This window comes from Amborella trichopoda, chromosome 7 (genome assembly GCF_054954075.1).
Source record: "Amborella trichopoda isolate Santa Cruz 75 chromosome 7, AtrichopodaSantaCruz75HAP2 v2.0, whole genome shotgun sequence".
NCBI lineage: Eukaryota > Viridiplantae > Streptophyta > Magnoliopsida > Amborellales > Amborellaceae > Amborella > Amborella trichopoda.
The window spans coordinates 39,664,129-39,686,552 of record NC_142342.1 but is presented as its reverse complement, the minus strand read 5'-3'; the positions used below and the strand labels follow the sequence as shown (position 1 = coordinate 39,686,552).

General features: G+C 33.3%; 2 protein-coding genes across 2 annotated transcripts; both read right to left on the bottom strand.

Moving 5' to 3' along the window:
* Positions 1 to 759: 759 nt before the first annotated feature.
* Positions 760 to 3,118, bottom strand: LOC18422979 (LDL receptor wingless signaling/trafficking chaperone). Its single transcript, XM_006827500.4, has 3 exons — positions 2,605 to 3,118; positions 1,903 to 2,031; positions 760 to 1,018 (listed from the first exon to the last, which is right to left on the bottom strand). The coding sequence occupies exons 1-3, from the start codon at positions 2,923 to 2,925 to the stop codon at positions 863 to 865; spliced, it is 606 nt and encodes a 201-aa protein (XP_006827563.2). The 5' UTR covers positions 2,926 to 3,118; the 3' UTR covers positions 760 to 862.
* Positions 3,119 to 10,426: 7,308 nt separating this feature from the next.
* On the bottom strand, positions 10,427 to 12,587 carry LOC18422846 (protein SRC2). The gene is made up of 2 exons (XM_006827499.4): positions 12,450 to 12,587; positions 10,427 to 11,594 (listed from the first exon to the last, which is right to left on the bottom strand). Exon 2 carries the CDS (start codon positions 11,527 to 11,529, stop codon positions 10,732 to 10,734), a length of 798 nt encoding a protein of 265 aa, XP_006827562.2. The 5' UTR covers positions 11,530 to 11,594; positions 12,450 to 12,587; the 3' UTR covers positions 10,427 to 10,731.
* Between the last annotated feature and the right edge of the window lie 9,837 nt (positions 12,588 to 22,424).

The window sequence follows — 22,424 nt, the reverse complement described above, 5'->3', positions numbered from 1 at the left end:
AAAAAATTTGAGTTTGCTAACACTTAGATCTCACCATCTAAAAATTGGATGCCCTTTATTTAATTAGGAGATTTATTTATTTATTTCTTAGTGCATAGAGGGTACAATTAGAAAGCGTTTATATTGAAATTACTCTATGGATTGAAGAGGTTATATTCCGGTTCGTAAAATTAATTCTAGGTGAGGTTTTACCGGAGGGAATAAATGAGCATTCTACTCTTTATCTTTTGGCGCATGTAATTAGATATCGACATTGGTAAAACAAGTAGTAGGAACTTTGTTTTTTCTTCTCTTTTCTGCTGTGTACGTGCAACAAATTTTGTTTTCTGTTGCACTTTGAGCTTATGAGTGAGAGAGAGAGAGAGAGGGGTAGAGTATGTGAAAGTGTGATCCATGATGATCAATATGCCGCATCAAAATTAAATGCAAAAGGGAAGAGTTTATATGGAGGCTCCATACAATCAAATTTGAGCTTACCTCAAAAATTTCACTAGAAGAAGTTGTTTTGATGTCCCAAATATCTTCAAATTGATCCTCTCGATATCGAGATTAATGGACATGAGAAAAAAAAAAAAAGGATTTCATGTTTTGAAAATAGTGTATTTTGTAACGCATTTTTGGATTGTTAAATTTCACGATTTTCAAAGATATATCGATCTATACTATTTTTGAAGCTGTAAATTTTATAAATAAATATAAAAATATATTTTATGGCAACCACAAGGATTTTCAATATTGAAAACACATTTCTCACCACTATTTGAAGGTAATAGTAGGCTCTAATTTGATTATTTAGAGGGTAGGCAATATACGAACCGCGCCCAATGCAAAATACAGTAATAAAAACATGACGCGCAGGGTCCTAGAGTTCGTCTTGTGAAATGTCCTTGGCGTTGTTTCTCTCTCTGCTCCGCATTTCAATGAGTTGTTGGAGAGGGGGATCGCCAGGCCTACGGAACACTCTTTCACCTACTTTCAACTCGTATGCCTCTGCCTGCCTCAATACAAAATCCTTCAGCTGCTCCACAAAAATAATGAGAGAAATTGTTAGTTTCAGCCAAACAGGTAATGAAATCCCAATTTAATAAGGGTTGGGTCTGGATGGCAATGGACCCGGACCCGGACCCAACCCGAAACTCGAAGACAGGACCGACTTGAGCATGGTCATGGGTCCAATAATTGAACAAATCTTGGACCTGGATACTATTCGGGTCGCGGTTCATGTGGATCCAACTCAAATAGTGTTAATATTTAGTGTATAATATTTAAATAAATATAATTATACAATTGTAAATATAATAATTAATTAACATATGTATATATTTAATATAATATTCAAATAATTTTTATATATGTATTATTTTTATTTTTCAGTCTGGTCTAGGTCTAGGTCTAGATCCCATAAATTTTTTCGGGTTCAGGTCAGGCATGACCCGGACCCGACTCTGTCTATTCGGTTGCCACCCCTAATATAAGGAACCTCACCTTACACTAAAAAACAAAAAAAAAGGTGCACATGTAAATTTTATTGGAAGATGTAGGCTCTTATGGCTTGAAAATCCATGTTCTACTCTCTCCGTGAAATTTAAAATTTCAAAACTGATGCACATGGAGGGCATGAAAATTTTGAAAACACACAGCCTAGACAGATTATCACAAGATTCTCATCATCTCGAGTTCGAGAACTCGGCTAATGGGAAGGTTTTCCAACTTCATAATACTCTTTTTCTTTGTGAGACGTGAGATATAATGTACTGCTGGTAAGAGATAATGAAATAAATTGTTAATTAATACACCACATAAGAGAGAGAGAGATCACATTCGATGAAATTAAGTGCTGAAATAATGCAGCACGAAGCCAGATACTGTGTATTACAGCAGGAGAGAGAGAGAGCGAAGCACCTCTTCTATGTCTTGGCCTTGGTGCATGGTGAACATGATGGTGTTGACATCAACCGCCATGAATTTGGCCTCAATTGATCCGCTCCTCACCAATTTGCTCCATTTCATGGCTATCACCGGCACCTCCTCCTGCATAATGCTACTCATTCATTAGATTCAGAGAGAGAGAGAGGGGTTAAGCCTTTTAGAGCTGTCTAAATCATTGAAATAACCCACATCAGTGAAAAGAATCAGCATTTTTCTGAAGTTTGGAAGGAAACATTTTAGGATTTTTTTAATACTTTTTCAAACACTTCTTCTTGTTTAAAAATGAATCAGATTCCCAGTTTCTTACCCACCCAATACCAAAAAAGAATTACAGATTGATTTTTCTTATTCTTAAGAATTAGTGAGTTAGAAACCAAATCCAGAGAGAGAGAGAGCTTATGATGTTTGATAATACACCAGAGAAAACAGAGAGAGGAGAGGGAAGAGAGAGAAAGTACTCCTTTGTGGGTACCTGTTTCAAAATTAAACACTCCCAAACAAAAAAACAATTATCCCAAAAACGCAGACAAAAGACCCACATTTTCACATGCTCTAGAGCGAGAAACCCCAAAAAAAAATCGAAAAACCCCCAAGTTTTCACACCCCTAGAGAGAGAAACACCCATTATGAACAAACCCAAAAACCACACAAATAAAACCCAAAAAATTCAGATACCCTTGAGCGAGAGACACCCAATCTGAGCTTGACAAAACCCATTGCAGGCCCAGTCTGCCTCTTCAAAACTTCAGCTTCAATCTGAGATGCGCTCATCTTACTAAAGTCAGGAAATGGCTCAATCGCAGGCTCCTTATCCTTCTTCTTACCGCCCCATTCTTTCCATGCCTCATCTTCTTCATCGTCTATCACATCGTCGAGAAAATCAGGCACTACAACTCTCTTTGCGGCCTCTGCAACTCTCAAAATTCCGGCCAAATTATTGCCGGAAAATGCACAGAAAGAAACACAGATGATTAAAATCGGCCACAAGTTCTTCATGATCGTTTTTCTCTGGTTTCTCCTGCAAGTTTCAGGGTACAAAACTAGAGAGAGAGAGGTTTTAACAGAGAGAGAGAGAGAGAATCAGGCAGAAATCTGGGCTTTCAGTCTTCCATCAGGGCGTCTTGCTAAATGAACGGAGGACACCGTTCCTATGAGTCCACGGACTCACATGTAGAAATGCGAGTCCCTTAATAATTTATTTTGAAATAGAATCTGTTTTAAATTTTTAGAAAATATATAATCTTTAACATATAAATTATTAATCTGTAAAAATAAATAAATTTTAAAATGTGTGGTTTCTATATGGTTGCAACTTTAAACAATCCAATTACGGCGCACCTCCAAATTTTAACGTAACATGTAATTTTTGTGAAAAAAATTCATAAGATTATCTCAAAATCTATTTTCATATCTAATTATAAAATTTTAAATTTTAAAAATGGTGAAAATCAAACAAATCTATAAACATATGAAAACCTTAAAAATGAACCGTCGATATAATGTATTGCAAAATGCACTATTTTTTAGATTCAAAATTTTTTTTTTCTTTCATATTCATACATCTCAATTTTGAGATGATCCATTAGATGCTTTATCAATATTAAAACAACCTTTTTAAATGGATTTTTGAACTGCATCCGCAAGTCTACCCTTTAAGATTGCAACCTTATATAAACTTTTTCTAATTTTAAATACTGCAAATGATATTTTTTAAAGAAAATAGTTAAACAATTGATTTTATTTTTTATTTTGAAGTTGAAGGACTATTATTTACTAAGAGTACCCAATTTTGGTAGATGGTGTAGATCTCCGAGCTCGTATAATAATATGTGCAAGCTTGGACGCACCAAACAATTTATGTGAACTAATGACTCAAATACACGTTTTTTCTTATCAAATATAGTGATGGGAAAGGCTTGCATCTTTTAGAGAATGACAGAAAACGGCCCTTAACGTTTTTCCAATGCACCAAAAGCAATTTTGTAATGGTTATCCGACCAGTTGGATAATCAATTAGATTCTTGTTTGATCAAAGTAAAAATTAATTTTTGTTGAGAAATCTAAGTACTGAAAAATTCAAATTTTAATTTTTTATCTTTTAACTATACTCATGATTCTCTTGTGGTACTAAAAAATTTGAGATTGAAAAAATCCCTCCAAGTAGGTTTTGTTGACCAATGGAGTTGGTGTAGTTTACATGCTCATAATTCTTCAAGAAAAAGTGTCATACGTGTGAAAGAGGGGAAAAAAACCTCCTCATCATACATGGGAGTAGATGTACAATACGCTCCTGCAGGGGGATAGTATACGGCTCATAATTCGTTTGGAGAAAATACCTCCAGACCACAATGGTTCGTGACGAAGAGGGCAAAATAGTGCTTACGCAAGAGGCTAGTCACTATACATGCATCAACAACTGCCCATATGTACAATGAACGGTAGATGTAGGTATAAGTACGTAAACGGAGTTGCATCATTAGATTGGTTGATCTTTAATATCATATAATGAATAGATGGCAGATGCACCGGTTGAGCACAAGAACACAGGAAGGAATGGGCTCAATGCTTTGTGGTGAATGGGTTTGGTGGTCATGGTGGAGGATAGCCACCATAACATGACATTTTGAATTCATTCTTATTATAAAATGGGAATCAAATTTAAATAAATAAATAAATAGCTTTCCAATTTCAAAGAGCCCATAAGATGAAAATTGGTTTTGAAAATTTTCAAATTACATCAAGGATAAATGTTAAATCGTCCAACTTTTGGGTGTTTTTTTAAAATTCTCTTTAAATTTTTAAAATGATTTCAAATCCAAATCATAACTAAATCTCAATATTCCTTATTCTTGCCTTCAAGATAAGGAAAACAGTTATTTATCTTAATCTTATATGCGAAAACAAACATTATCTTATGATGCATATCATTCTATTTTTATCTAAATAGCTAACTGCATATTAGCATGCATTTTTTTTTAACAGACAAATTCATTATTAAGAATGTAAGAAAATAACATCACGATACATATATTTACTACAAGTTAAAAAAAAAAAAAAAAATTAAGTCCATGGATATGTAAAAGAAATGTATATAAGACCATTTATCAGGAGGTCACAATCATCATTGACTGTTACATTTGAAAACACATGGTTAAAGATATATCATTGTTTAAGTACAAAGTCTAAAACAAAATTTCTCGAATGTTGTCAGTCACTATCATCTAATGAATTTTACATCCGATGGCCTAAAGTGAATGTGACCTCCTTGTACCAAAAATAAATAGTATTAATATAAACTCTATAAAATTAGATATATTTTAATGATCCATGAAAGGAAACATTATTCATTTAAAATAGGTCTTCAACGAGGGTGGTTTCAAATTAAGAAAGTTTGATATGACATTTTTCATCTTCAAGAAAAGGAAAAAAAAACCTTCTAAGTCCTTATAAAATAAACTCCCCAAAGTTGGAAATGTATATTAATTCAGTGCATGAAAAGAAAGTCTAAGAGATTTCATCAAATAAGATGAAATGTCCTTATTGCGTAGTGACGTGTAAAGATTTAAGTAGATATTATATTGGGGATAAATCATATCGTAAATCCCTATTTTTAAAATTTAAAAATGGTTGTTTCAAACAAAAAGTGACAACTAATCTTTTAAAATTAAGAAAGTTTGAACTACTTTTAAGGTCTTCCTTGATGTTCACTACTAAAGTAGGTTGTTTACACGCCGGCAGTTATGAGTTGGTGGGACAAGCCCAGCACAGATACTGTTCATTTGGGTGTTTTTAATGAGAAAATATCTCCGTACTTTTTATTTTTAGGTTTTATTTAACAGTAGATCCAAAGTTTTAAAAGATATCTTAAAATATAACAATTGTAGATTTTATTTTTTCTAATCCTCTGAACCAATTTAAACCTGTTTTTTAAGGCAAAATAAATCTAAAAAGACATGCCTTTTTCTAAAAGCCAACTCCCAAACTTCTAGAGAGAGAAGGGCTTCATGGCGGTGCAAAGTTACAGGGAAGAGAGAGAGAGTTAGAGAAACATGAGAGGAGAGAGAGATAGACACAGGAAGAGAGAAAAAAAAGAGAAGTTTGGGGTATATAAGTGAATAGAGAGAAATGATTGGGTTTAGAAATAACATGTCTTTCTCACATTTGTTTAGGTTAAAAAATAAGTTTAAAGTGATTAGGGTGTTAGAAGATATCTTTTGAAACCTTGGATTTATCGAGAGATGAAATTTAAAAATAGAGGATAAGAAGATATTTTCCCTTTTTTAATTAAAATTAAGAATTAGGTTATGGATCTTCCGCCCACTTTATCTATCTATATTGATTGGATCGGTTAAAAAATTGTAATAATAATAATACTAATAATCATCATTATCAATATCCAAGTTTTATCATAATTATTTAGGGTCGGTTACGTAAATCACGCTTCTCCATTCTTCTCTACCAAGACTTATACCCTCATTAAGGCTAAAAGACACTATAGTTTTTCTCATTACTTCTATCTATGTCCTTTTCGATCTTCTCCTTATCATTTTAGAACCTTCCGCTTGAATTAAATCGCACTCTAACTAGTGTTGTATTAGGTTTACGCTGGACATAGCCAGCCTACCTAAGTTTATTTTCTTTCATCCTATCGTCTATGACGGCACCTAAGTCTACTTTCTTATATCTTATTGCCTATTAAAGTCACACTTAAGTTCGATTGTATTTATTTATTCGAGATTTTATCCTTTCTTATCTTGTTACTTATCATTCTCAACATTCTCATCTCAGCTACATTTATCTTATGGAAATGTTATTTTTTGACGGCCCAACATTCATCCCATGAAGTATAATTGATCTTACAACCATCCTATCAAACTTCCTCTTCAGTCTCAATTATATGTGGTAATCATATAATACTTCGGATGCACATTCTCCACTTTGCCTACCCCATTTAAGTTTATATGTAATATCTTCCTCAATCTCTCCATTCTCCTAGATTATTGATCCTAGATATTGGAAATAATCTTTTTTATGTATTTCATGACCAATATTAACTTTTTCCTTGTTTCTACTTCTATTATTACTAAACTTGTATTTTATATATTCTATCTTAGTTCGACTAATTTTAAAACGTTTAGATTCTATAGCATACCTCCAACATGCTAAGTTTTCATTGACGCCGCCTCTAGTTCATCGATCAAAATTATGTCATCCGCAAATAAGATACACCTCAGTACCTCATCTTGTAGGTGCCTGATTTGGGTAGCAATTCTCGATCTATATTACCGGATTCATACATAGTTACACTCTTTTGGAAAATAATGTAAAATTGAGATATAGAAGACATTTTGCTCTATTTTCTATAACATCAACTTTTTATTTAGGTAAGGGTGATGGTTTAATTCAAGGAAAAATTTTGTACATAACCCTAATTCCCCATGTTATTTCATGGTAGACCCTCCTTATATTTTCCTTTGAAGCGGCATAAAAAAATCTCTAAGGATTTCGTTGTACCCCCTCATCTGTTGTCTCTCTCATTTATTCACTTTTGACCATAAAAATTAGTCCTAACAAATCTTTTTATACCATTTCAACCCAATATGAGAGAGATAAGAAGCCCTTAACGTGGCATTGTGAAAAGGCAAAAAATATAATAAAAAATATTTTTGAAACGTTTTTTGGTTAAAAGATATAATGGGGTGTGAGATATTTTTGAAACGTTTTAAAAAATTCATAGTATTATCTCAAAATCAATTTTTATACCTAATTAGAAAATTTTAAATCGCAAAAATAGTTAAAATCAAGTAGATCTATAAATATATGCAAATCTTGAAAATGGACGGTCTAGATAATTGTTGCAAGATGCACTATTTTCGGGACTCAAAAACTTTTTTTTTTTTATCATATTCATATATCTCGATGTCGAGATGATCGACTAGAGTATTTTTTCAACATTAAAAAAACATTTTTGATATATTTTTGAGGTGCATCTGTGATTCTACATTTTAAGGTTGCAATCTTATATAAACATTTCCCATTAAATAAAATGTTATGTTAAGGTGTTTACATTATGGAGTCATTTATCATTGTACTCAACAAATTTTTGGTACTTCTATACCCTTGTTTGTATATAGAGTATTTTTTTAATAAGGATATTTTTGGTCATTAAGAGAAATATGACATCATCCACATGATATGACATCACCCACATGGAGCATTAAATGTACTAATGTGCTCCATATGGGTGATGTCCTACCCTATACAGATGACGTCATACTTGACAAAAAATACTCATATTAAAAACAAGCGCCATGTACAAAACAAGAGTATATAAGTGTTCGAATTTGTTGAGTACAATGATAAATTACTCCATAATATAAGCATCCTAACATAACACTTAAATAAAATGAAAAAACTGAGCCAAACAAGGCCCCAATATTGGTTTAAGGCTGGGCTGAGCCTAAGAGAATCAATGGTCATGTTCATACTCGAGTTAAAGGGTTGAGTGCCTGCTGGAGCTGGGCTTAAGCTTACACCCCCTAGCCTGATTAAACAAAAGGTAACTTGACTTGGAATCAATGTTGTCGAATGAAGTCATGATGCACAAGTATATAAACTAAGCAACGCATAATAAAACACCTTTGTCAATATGATATGATCTTTTAAATTGTGTTTTTTTAATCTTTTAAAGGGTGCTGTTTGTATAGAGCCGACGCTCTAAACATTCAAAGTAAAGCACACCTTCAAATAGTATCGATAAATGTGGTTTTAATACTGGAAGTCTCCATAATAGCCTTAAAATATATTTCCATCTTTAATTATAAAAATTAAAACCTAAAAAATATTGTAGATCGAGCAGATCTATGAAAACTTAGCAATCCTGAAAATTGACGATCCAAAAATACTTTACAAGATGCACTATTTCCAAAGCTTGAAATCCATTTTTGTCTCAGGTCCATACATCTTGATATCGAGATGATCAATTTGAGGATATTTGGGCATCAAAACAATCTCTTTTAGTGAATTTTTTTAGGTGGGCCCTAATTTGATTGTTTAGAGCCTCTATATAAATTTTTTCCTTTAATAAATGAGACAAATTGGATTTTACACGGCATTAAGTGATTTTATGGCAAAATTTTAAAGAAAAAAGAATTCAAATGAAGTGTTTATGTTTTAAAGTATCAAACATCAGTGTTTTGTCCATAGCATATTAGCACAATCTCTTGGCATTGTGCTTTCTATATCCATATATGGGTTAGTTAGGATACTCACACACTTTAGAGTAATTTAACATTGTACTCAACAAATTTGGATACTTATATATCCTTGTTTCGTAGATGGGGCTCGGTTTTAGTAAAGGTATTTATTGAAAAAATCATTACTTTTTGTTTAAAAATTATTTTAGTAGATAACTTAATCATTAAATAAAAATGAATTATAAATTTTTATGAAAGTACAATGGTATTTTGAAAATATAAATATGAAATGCCCCATCAATGATATCTCCACGTATTTCATTCTTTTTATCCAAAGTCCAACTCCATACTCTACATCAATAAGTCTAAAAACATAAGAGGAAGAGGGAAAAAAAAATCTACTTCCTAGTCCCATTAGGAAATAACATAAAAGGTGCGGTTTATATATGGTTGCAAATCTTTAAACAATCAAACTAAGATGCGGTTTCATACTTTTTCGTGAGATGCAATTTTGGTATTGAAAATTCTTAATATGGTACGAGAATCTATTTTTCTCTCTAATTATAAAATTTTAAGTAAAAAAAAATAGAAATTAAGCAAATTTATAAAGCATGAAAATCATGAAAATAGACTATCCAAATAATGTGTTGCAAGATGTGTTATTTTTAGGACTTTAATTTTTTTTCCCATATCCATACATTTCGATATCAAAATACCCTCTTCCTCAACTAGATAACCAACTTGGGAGAATTTTATCAATTTAGATATTTGGGATTCATCAGGAGAGATCACTAGAGGATTATTTTTAAAAGAAATGTTTTGAGTTTTAAATTTTCTAACACTTAGATCTCACTGGAAAAAAATATTGGACGATCTCCATTCAATCTTGAGACATTAGTCTTTTTTAAAATGTATAGAGAGTGCTATTTGGAAACTTTCATTTATTGAAAGTTAGTCTACGAGTCAAAAAGATTACACATACAAAATTGGTGTCTTATAAATGGGAAAGGTCTCTATAATTCCCCAACAGCATAAAATATATATGCTTCCCCTCCCAACCAGCTGCCCAACTTAGATCAAGTGAGTCATTCACCTTTTGATCTAGATCCAATGCCTTATAGTTTTTTATTTGTAATTTTTTTTACATATTGTATTACTATAAAATTTGGTACATATCATCTTCTCAAAAGAGACACGATATTACGATTGAAGCCATCTCAAGCGTAAATTCAGATGTGTTTTATAAGTTCGAGGCCATCTCAAGTGCAAATTCAGATGTGTTTTATAAGTTCGGGGGCGTGTTTTAGATGGAAAAATAAATGGATGGTACGAGGACTCATCCTCTACTGACCTTTTCAATACCAAAAATAAAAAAGTAAGCCTTACATATTGCAATGGAGAAAAAGATCATTTCAACCCATTGACTCCCATTCGAGGAAGAAAAGCACAATGCCAAGAGATGAACAATCCAGAGAGAGAGAGAGAGAGACTAATAATCCTTAGAGAGAGAGTAAACACACCACTAATCCTAAGAAATCGCCACCATTATTGAAATCACAAGAAGAAAGAGAGAGAGAGAAAAATTCAGATGGAGAAAGAGAGATTCTCAGTAATCATCCCCATAATCATCCTCCACCCTCTCAGCAACATCATCAGCTATCTTATCCTCCACATAATCCACTCCCTCCGCCAAAGCCAACCCACCCAATAAACCAGCCGCCGCTCCAACCGCCAGCCCCGTCCCCATTCCCATTTTGCTCCCTTTCTTCTCAGGAGGTGGCGCCCCCGGATAATTACCATAGTACCCCGCAGCCGGTGGCGCCGCCCCTCCGTAATTACCATAATACCCCCCACCGGATGGGGCCGCCCCTCCATAGCTACCATAAGACCGTTCTGCAGGAGGGGCATAAACTGGCGGGGCTGGAGGCGCACCATAACCATACCCGCTGTATGATTGAGGTGCCGGCTGCCGGCCATAGCCGTAAGGCTCTGGGGCTGGTTTCCGGGCATAAGGGTCACGAATTACGATTACGACCTCAATCTTGCCTTGAGGGCGGCCCGACGGCCTCTTGAGCTTCAATTTTTTGGAGAAGCTGTGATCGTAACCCGCATCCTCTATGACTTCTCTTAGTGGCAGAGTCGCTGATCCGATGAACGACTTGGTCTTCTCCTCCCCACCGGCATGGACCACATCGATCCGCAATGTGGAATCCTCAGGGCGGTCTCTTAAGGGGATGGTGAGCTTGTAATTCCAGACAGGGGAGGTGTCACCCTCGTTGTCGACTCGAGTGGAGGATTTGTTGCCTGGATCGACCCAGGCCACGGCATACGGTTTGATGTCGCCGTAGCGCCAGTTCACATTCTTGAGGTCTTTAGCTGAGACGACAGTGAGCTCGAGCTCCATGGCCTTGGCGTCAGAAAAAGAGAGGATGAAATTGTTGGAAACTGCCGATCAGAGATCAAGAATGCCTGAAACGAATGTGCAAACAAATGATAATCGAGGTTTAAGTAGCTCGAAAATTGGAAAGTAGAAATTGCAGGAAAAAACCACTATTTTCAAAGAGAATAAAGAGCAGAAGTCAGAAAAATTATTGCCAGAAAATGAACAAATTGCCCGAAGAATGAAGAAAGTCGCCGGGAAATATAAATACTGCCGGAAAAACAGTAGATAAAAAAAAAAAACACAAAGCAAAAGTGCCAGAAAATGGACAACTAGGATTCAAGAAACTGCACAAACAGGGCCACAAAACGCTAGATTGAAAAACTTTATCGGAAAATTGAGAAATAACAAATAAACAATGTATTGAAAAACGAAGTTATAAAAAATGTGCAAATACACTGCATTGAAAGTTTAATACAGGAAAGGAAAATGGAGAAATAGAAAGAGTAGATGGAAAAATAAATTTCTAAAAATGGAGAAACAGCAGGAAAAAACTAGATAGAAATTTGCTCAGAAATCTAGAAATAACCAGAAAAAATCAAATCATCATCATCATTCTGAACATGTTTTATCAAGGGCTCAATAAAGCCATACACTCCCATAAAAAAAATCAGATATATCAGAGATTCGAATACTCAAAACCCTAATTTAACAGAATATCACATACTCAAAATCTTGAATATGCAAATCTATAATCCAATAATAAAAAGTGACTTTTCTTTTTGCTAAGATACCCTTAATTTTTTTTAAAAAAATATACGTACACTAATTTGGCTATCACTAAATCCGACAAGATTTTATAAAAAAGAATGCACAGAATAGGCCCATTATTTGCGATTTGACGGAAAATTAATAAGGGTTAGCAAGAGAAGCTTGTGTATTACCTTGAGTATTGACGGAATCAAACGTAGATCGTTACAAAATGGAAGGCAATCTGGACTGAACAACTGGCCGGAAAATTGATCAAAATGGCCGGAAAATTGATCAAAATGGCCGGAAACGTACCAGAGTGATGCCGTGCTGGTTTCGAAAGAGCATCAATCTGGGTTTTATAGCTTCTCTAAGCAAAAAATACTAAAATACCCTCTGATGTTTTTCTTATTATCGATGTTAGGATGATGACGTCTGTATCCTCCTGCATTTCAAAATTTATCCGTTTTGTGCTTCCAAGACTGCCGTTAGTGTTAGCGACTAAATGACCCTTTTGCCCTCTAGACAAAGCTCACTTCTCTATGCAAAAACTGGAGGGGCTATTTATTTTGAAAAAAGTTTATATAAAGTTGCAATCTTAAAATGTAAAATTACAAATGCATTTCAAAAATCCATCGAAAAATGTTGTTTTAATGTTGAATAACCCTTTAATTGATCATCTCAGCATTGAGAAGTATGAATGTGCAAAAAAAACGATTTTGAGTATTAAAAATAATACATCTTGCAACACGTTATCTAGACCGTCCATTTTCAAGATTCATATATTTTATAGATCTACTTAATTAACCATTTTTTAAGTTTTCAATTTACAATTAGATATAAAAATCGATTTTCAGATAATCATAAGAATTTTTTACCCCAAAATTATATATTAGAATAAAATTTGGTGGCGCGTCTTAATTGCATTGTTTAAGGTTGCAACCTTATAAAAACTACACTCCACTTATTTTTTATACGAGGTGGTCACAATTATTAAAACCATCTGATGGAAATTTGATAGTTTGTGTATGACACAAAGTTCAATTTTTTTTTTTTGGAACTTAGTCAATAGAATAAATGCAGCTACCCAATTTCATATCCAATAGTCAATATTAATTGTGACAACCTCGTATGGTCTTATTCCTACTCTACAAGAAATGCGCATTTAATGTTCATGAATTTTTTACCTTAATTAATTTATAGGAAATACATATTTACTAACTACAGCTGAATTTAGTGATCCATACCTAGACTACATCTACGGTTGGCAATAGGCTTGGTTGGGTTGAGCCTAGGTTTGCTCTACCCTAGCCCCTAAACTGCGCAAAATGAGCTCTGGGCCACTCATCTCGGCCAGATATAATTTTTCAAAAATAAATAAAACAAACATCTAGATGGGCTGGCCAGGCTTAGGCCCGAGACTATATTCTAATGTGGTGCTTAACTATAGGGTTGCAATTGGGCTTTTATATCCTGGGCTGACCAATTTCTAGCGAATAAATTAAATATCAACCTTGCCAAAAAAAATATTTATTGGGGGTGAAGGACCAAAATTTTTAGTTTTGCGATTCCTATGTAAAGCCCACACACGAAGGACAAAGTGGTCACTAACTGAAAAAATAAGGACCGCTTTGTCATTTGTCATGGACGTTGGGGCATGGTGGCCGTAAGGGCTCAACGGTAAAATTTATATTCTTGTTCTCTACTTCATAACAACTCCTAGAAGGGTTAATTTAAGAGTAAAGGTCGAAACGAGCCGGCGGAGGTTAGGGGAGGCAAGTGGCGAGGGACCCGACGGGGTCCAAAGTCTTGAAGCTCAGACCCCGACCCGAATTGATTATGCTGGATCGGGACCCAACTTTAGCCTAACCTAAAAATCAATTTTCAAGGTTCCTATAAAACAAAATAAAGCTTCACGTTAAATCTTCATATTTCGATAATAAAAATCTCTATGATGGCTTTGAAATCAATTTTCAACAATGACAATAAAATTTTAAAACAAATATTTAATTAAAAAAAACTAAAAGAAAAACTACTTGGGCCAGATCCGGACCCAAAGGGGCTACCTACTCCCAAACCTAGACCCATAGAGACTACTTGGACACAGACACAGGGAGACTATCTGGACCCACACTGACCTGTTGGGTCCCATATGGATAGACCGGGCGTCGGGTCTATCGTCAGATCTCGGGTGGCCATGCCGCCCAGGACGCCGGCTGGAGCAGGTTGATCCGGGTCGTTACTACCGGGGGAGGTATACGGGATCCAACGGTAACATATTGTTTTAAAATTTCAAAGAAACAAGAGACGGGCATAGAAATGGGGGAAGATTAAAACATCAGTGCTAATAATAGTCAAACTTAAATACTGCCATATTCCACACTAACTGACGGATGATTGACACGTGGCAAACGTGAAATTCACGCAGTACCTAGGACCTCTTTGGAAAGCGACTATGAAAAAGACCACAATACCCATAATTTTCTGTGGAATTATCAGAGGAGTGGGTCCTCGCCAACATGCCTGTCCCATTCTTTCAATGCGGATTTTGGCGAAATTTCGGCACGAAATATTTCGGCATTCGAAAGTAGAAATTTTTAACGCCCCTACCAAAAGGCTACGGTGAAAAAATTTATATTATCTCGAGCTGGTGTTCGAAACTGCGATTTGGGGTGGGCCGAGTAGTCAGGCCATGCCCGGCCCGAGAACTCATCCAGAGTCCCAGAAACTTAGTCAGCAAAAGTAAAAAAGTAAGCAAAGCCTATTTAAAAAAGAAGCAAAAAATAGAATTTCGAAAATCAAATTGTGACGGGTTATTTTCAAATTAATTCAAACAATATGAAAAAAATGTAAAAATAAGATTCATGGCCAAAACACTTTCCATTTTTTGTCAAAATTATGGAAAATATAAAAAATACATCACAAATAAAATTTTTATTTTTTGATATTTTTAATTTTTTTTTAATATGCCCAAACGGAACACCCCACTTGAAAAAACTCGGGCTTGCCAGAGCAGTCAAACAATGCAAAAACAAATACACAAGAAAAGAAAAATAAAGAGACGGGAGTGCATGCAGATCAGTAAAAAGAAATACAAAAGTTGACCAATTCATTGTTCATAAGGGATCTCTCCCCACTTAAAATATTCTTCCACAAAGGCAACCTTAATTAAACTACTCCTTAGAACACATTGGGAATATTAATAAATACAGAATGAAACACATTGGGAATATTAATAAAGAAAGAAGATGATGAGATTGCTTGGAATTCGAAAAATCGATGAAATAGACAATGGCGCATGGCCTAGGGTCTTTCAATTGAAGGGGTGGTGGCACAACAACACACAAGGGGGTTTGTTTTTACTACCCCAAAATTTTCAATAATTTTGAATTTACTTTGTGGGGAATTTCCCAAAAATAAATAAATAAATTTAGATTTTTAAAAAAAAAACCCGAGGCCATGGTTCGAGTCCTCCTTGGTTAGAGCCCTATTCCACATACTTTCTAAGCATGGAGTTGGTGGTTGGTGTAGAAAGTTCAATGCCTTTGGAAAAAGGGTCTAGTTTCTAGAAGGCCTAAGCCTTATGAAAGCAAAGTAAAGCCTCACTTCTAAAATATATTTCTACCATAGATTATAAAATGGGCAAGCCTTTTAGGCTTCTCCTCCAACACAAAAGTCATATACTTCTCCCTATTCAAACTGTCAATTTTGAATGGACGGCTGAGATGACATCAATCACAATATCACGTCCCAATAATATTTTATTTTTAATTTTTTACAAAATATTTGGACACCAAAATTTGGGTGTCCACTCTTATCTTAAACTCACACTGGTAAAAAATATTAAAAAAACTTTCTAATAAATTAAAATGATCAAAATACCCCTAAAAACTTCAAGGGGTATTTTGGTCATTATATTTTATAAAAAATTAATTTTATTATTATTTTTAGGTGCGCCAAATTGAAAAGATGACACGTATAAAATTACATATTCATATAATTTGTGGAAAAAAACTATAAATAAAATACTTTGAGACATCAAATCTCGATCGAATGGTCAGGGGCTCACATGATCTAAATTGAACAACTAGATGGAGGGAGAAATATATATCCTTTATGCTGAAGGAGAAGTATAGAAACTTTTCCTTTTTAAAATTTGTAACTAGATATTGCGAATTGGGCAAATAACTTATCCTAATGTTCACAATTCATTGTCAAAAAATAAAAATAAAAATGAAAATGAACAGGCGCCGAGGTTTAGGGATGATGTAACTTTGTCCACCATAGTTTCATATTTGTTATCTTTTGAAATGGTCCCTTCCACGTCGTTCACCCTCGAAGTGGGTGGATAATATGGACCTTTCATTATGGAAAAAGTTTATATTTTCTATTGTATGAGTAATGTGCACCTCAAAAACGCACTAGAGAAGGTTGTTTTTATTCTAGAAAACTTTCATCTCGATCTAGAGATTTATAAACATTAAAAACAGAGGGGACTAGTTCATCTTCTAATACATTATCTAGACCGTCCATTTTCAGGATTTTCAAGTGTTTATAGGTCTGTTTGATCGTCACCATTTCTAAAACTTAAAATTTTATAATTGGGAGGTAACAATAGATTTTGATATCATTGCAAGGCTTTACGGCACCGAAACTGCATTTTTGGCATAGTTTGGAGGCGTGCCTTACTTCAATTGTATAAGGTTGACACCTTTTACAAACCTCACCCCTTTCATTATTCCTTGAATTATATTCTTCATCGAGACTTCCTAGAGCTGATGTAGAAACCCCATTTTTGGAATTGATATTTTTTTTTAGAGTTTTGAATCTCAAAGAATACAAAAGTCAACCTTATACTGTACGAGCAAGGTGTTCCCAAAAATTCCAATGCCAAGGTTTCTTCTATGCTATAAAACCCTCAAATCAATGATCTTCGCCTCAAGATTAATAGATATATATATAAAAAAAAGATGATGTTTTTTAGTCCTAAACGTAATTTATCTTCTAATACATTATCTAGGCTATCCATATTCAAGATTTTTAAATGTTTATAAATACTTGATCGTCACCATTTTTGAAACTTTAAATTTTGTAACAGGAGCATCACTAGACTTTACAACAGCAAAACTGCATTTTGGACATAGTTTTGAAGTACATCTTACTTTAATAGTATAGTATAATGTTGACACCTTATACAAAACCATAGTTTTGAAGTGCATCTTACTTTAATAGTATAATGTTGACACCTTATACAAAACCTCACCCATACAAAATGACTGCTTAGATGTATAGAAAATATGTCTTAGACAAGCTTTTTAACCCATAGAGACTATATTAACCCAATACACTGTAGGACTTAGTCATTCCCTGACCATAGTCCAACCTAGATGGAGAAGATAGTTAATAGGATCTTCTCTCAATTTTGTTGGCATACCCCTCTCTCTCTCTCTTAATTTAATGGCATACCTCTCTCTCGTGACAATAGTAAACATATGGTGTACGCGTGTCGTATGTACCCGGGCATCTGCTTTTCTCTCTCGTTAATGGGCGGTGGTGAATGGAACTGATCTATGCAATGGTTGTATAATAGTATAATGCAATCACACCTCTTAAAAATTATATTTTTGGTATTTGTATGACCTCAAATTTTCCACATATATTCTCTTCGTCCTCATAATCAATCATACAAAAAACAAATTCAATTTACACATTAGATATGGTCAAAATTAGTACGCATCATCAATGAATCTCGACCATCCATTTGGTGAATTTCAAGACCAAGGCCGTAAAAAATTCAAAATCATTTCTTTCTTTTTTAGCATTATTAATCTAATGATGATAACGCTATATAAAAATTTTGGAAATAAAAAAATTCTTCTAAGCCCTATATCTAACCATCTCAATAAAATGGATGGCTTATATTAATTGGGCTACAAAGACAACTTTTTAGAGCATTTTTTTCAAAATTTTTATTTTTTGTGATTGTTCTTCAGAATGAAAAGAGTGTATATTTAAAAATTCATGTGAAACAAATGTCTTTAACATAGTTTTTGAAGATAGTTGCATTATACTACTATACAACCATTGCATGAAATCATTCCCCGGTGGTAAATCATTGGACGCATATGCGTGTTCCCTATTGGAAAGTATTCCCCATTGTCAAGATAGTCATGTGGTGTAGCATATGTGCAGGGGTTGTGTATGGTTTATATTCCCTATAATTTTGCCAGAATTTTGCTTTATTTTCTCATGAAAAAAGTTTATATAAGTGTAACCTTAAAATTGTAGAATTAAATATGCACCTCAAAAGTCTATCATAAAAGATTGTTTGGATGTTGGAAAACCGTCTAATTGATCATCTCGAGATCTAGATGTATGAATATAAGAAAAAGAAAAGATTTCGGATCCGCAAAATAGTGTATCTCGCAACACATTATATGGATTGTCAATTTTCAAGATTTTCATGTGTTTATAGATCTACTTGATTTGGACCATTTTTAGAGTTTAAAAATGTATAATTAGATATGAAAATAGATTGAATTTTTGATATCAAAACTACTTGCGCCTTATTTGAACTGTTTAAGGTTGCAACCTTATACAGAGGGTTTTCGTTTCTTTTCGGTTGGCATTGAAAGGAAAGGATTTCTGGTACATGTAATTGCACCTATTTAAGGGAAAATTGTTTCATGTGGTGGGGACCACATTTTCACATTTTCCCTAATATATAAAGCAGCGTTTTAAAAAACGCCGAGTCGAACCGGACTCGCCTGGTTCGACTCGAAATTCGCGAAAAGGGATCGGATCGATTGAAAAATCGGAAATCGTCCGGTCCTAGAGAGAACCGGACGATTCCGCACAGTGACTAGCCGATTCACTGTACGGAATCGGCGAGTCCGAACAGTGAATCGGCGAGTCCATACGGATTCTTTTTTTTTTTTTTTTTGTAATCCATGATAGATTTTTTTGTAATACTTGATCGATTTTTTTGTAATCCATGATCGAATTGTTTTTGTTTTTTTGTAATCCATGATCAAATTTTTTGGTTTTTTGTAACCCATAATAGAATTTTTTGTAATCCATGATCGAAATGTTTGTTTTCTTTTCTTGTAATCCATGATCGCTTTTTTTGTTTTTTTTTTTTTTTTTGTAACCCATGATAGAATTTTTTGTAATCCATGATCGAATGTTTTGTAATACATGATCGAAATGTTTGTTTTTTTTTTGTAATCCATGATCGAAATGTTTGTTTTTTTTTTTGTAATCCATGATTGAATTTTTTGTTTTTTGCTTTTTTTGTAACCCATGATAGAGTTTTTTGTAATCCATGATTGAATTTTTTGTAATCCATGATCGAACTGTTTTTTTCTTTTTTTGTAATCCACGATTGAATTTTTTGTTTTTTTTGGTTTGTTTTTTTTTGTAATCCATGATCGAATTTTATGTAATCCATGATCGAATTTTATGTAATCCATGATCGAATTTTATGTAATCCATGATTAAATTTTTTGAAAATTTGTGATTTTTTTTTTTTAATCCATGATCGAATTTTTTTTTGTAATCCATGATAGAAGTTTTTGAAAATTTGTGATTTTTTTTTTAATCCATGATCGATTTTTTTGAAAATTTGTTATTTTTTTTTTTTAATCCATATTATTCAAAGAGAAAATGAGAGAGATGGTGATTCTGAGGCCACCCTATCCCAGCCATATTATTCACATATCGAGTTCCAACAGCAACAGTGTAGGGATGAGCACGAAATACTGTAAATTAAATGCTGAATGGCGGTTCATGCAGGGAAAGAACATATCAATATTCGCATATTCATTCAAAAACATGAAAATTCTTAATGGAGTACCCTCATTTTTTTATTGAATTCCTAAAAAACAATATTTATAATGAATTTTAATAATTTTTTCGAATTTTTTTTAAGCTTTATTCTGATCGATTCACCCAATTCCCGATCCTGATCGCCGATTCGCCGATCCGGATAGGTTTTTTGGAAGCCCAATCCGGGTCACCGATCCGTTTTTTAAACCATTGGTATAAAGCATCCATCTTCATATTGAAGATGGAGCAAATAAATGGTCCATCAAAAAACAATTGAAACTAACAGTCCAAATGTTTTATTAATAGTATTTTTATTTTTTATTTTCAAAATTTATTTATTTTTTCATTCTCATGATCTCTTTGTGGTAGATTATATGTCCTAAAAAAATTACATCCAAAAGTCCATCTCAAAAATAGATTTTGTAGAGATGAGTAATTTCTACATGGAGTCATAGAAACCGAGTCCTTATGTAGATGAATTGATATTGGGTAGACCCCATGCTTGCTAATAATAAATAAAAGTTAAATATCTACATACCCCTATTTTTGTTACCTATTTCTTAAGAGACTCACCGATTTAAACTATTTGTCAGACCATAAAGTCTCTATATTTTCTGTTTTTCAACCTCCTAAACCCTTTGACCATGTATTATTTACCTCAACAACTTATGAAATGACTTGTTGTCTTTAAAATCTAGCTTCTATTTAATCCTGTTAACCTATGCCATCTTTCTCTCTAAACTCAATATCTCCTTTCTCTCTCTAAACGGCATAGTTTTTTAGACAAATTATGGAAAGATAATGGGGATTTGGTCTGAATTTTGATATTTTAGTACAATTTTTTAGTCAAAAAAATATTAAAAAAATCCTAAAATTGCATGGTTAGTTATGCATTTAATACAAACTACTCAAGCAATTTCAAGCTCAATCATAAAAAAAGTTGTCACACCCCTCTAATCCAATTGTGTAGACATAAAACGATTATTTCATGAAAATTATTGTCATACAGTTTAGTAGAGACTTACAATAATATATCATTTTCATAAGTGTGTGGTTTGTGTGTGGTTGTAATATTAAACAATCCAATTAAGGCGCATCTCCGAATTTTATCATAATATGTAATTTTAGTGTAAAAATTTTTTAGGATTATTTAAAAATCTATTTTCACATCTAATTATAAAATTTTAAACTTAAAAAATGGTTAACATCATGTAGATCTATAAATGCATGAAAATCTTGAAAACGGACTGTTCAGAAAATGTGTTGCAAGATACACTATTTCTCGGACTCAAATTTTTTTTTTTTTTTATATTCATGCATTTCGATATCTAGATGATCAATTAAAGGGTTTTTCTACATTAAAACAATCGTTTCCAATAGATTTTTGAGGTGCATCTTTATTGCTACATTTTAAGGTTTGCAACCTTATATAAACTTTTTCCCTTTCATAAATGAGTCACTTTAAAAGATTTTTCAACACTAAAATTGTATCTCATATCAAAGTTTGGAGGTGCAACTTCCTTTGATTGTTTAATGTTGGAAGCTTATGGAAACCACGCCCTAAGTAATTTTGATTAGTGATGAGTTCTAAAATCAAAAGTAATATTGCCAACGTTTTAGGAGTTCACAGCACAACAAAACAATCACCTCCTTTGAATGAACGGAAGTTACGTATCAAAAGTAGTGTCATTTGTTACGAAAACTAATGCCAAATACGCTTTTCTTTGACAATTAGAATCCATTAAGTACCAAAGTAGTGCTCCCAGTCATACAAACACAAACGGTTAAGCTTTCTATGCTTCTTCTATTGCATAAAACTTCTATACTTATCTCTATTCAACCGTCTATTGTGAATGGACAGCTGAGATGGCTCCAATCATAATGTCATGTTTTTATACTATTTTATTTTTTAATTTTTTCTACAAACTATTTTGACATCAAATTTTGGACATCCACTCCTCTCTTAAACTCGCACTTGAGAAAAATATTAAAAAAATATTTCTAATAAACTAAAATGGACTAAAATGCTCTTGAAAGTTTCAAGGGTATTTTGATAATTATATGTTACCAAAAAAACAATTTAAATATTTTTTTTAAGTATGCCCATTGAGATGATGATATGTACGAAATTTCATATTCATATAATTTGTAGAAAAATAAAAATAAAATACTTTGAAGGGTCGGATATAGATCAAACGGTGAGTTGCTCACTAGATCTAAGTTGGATGGCAGAATACAAGGAAGTATATATCTTCTATACACTAGAGGAAATATAGAAACCTTTCTCAACACAAAACCTAACAAATAAATCTACGTACCATTCTTTTCATAGTTTACATAAT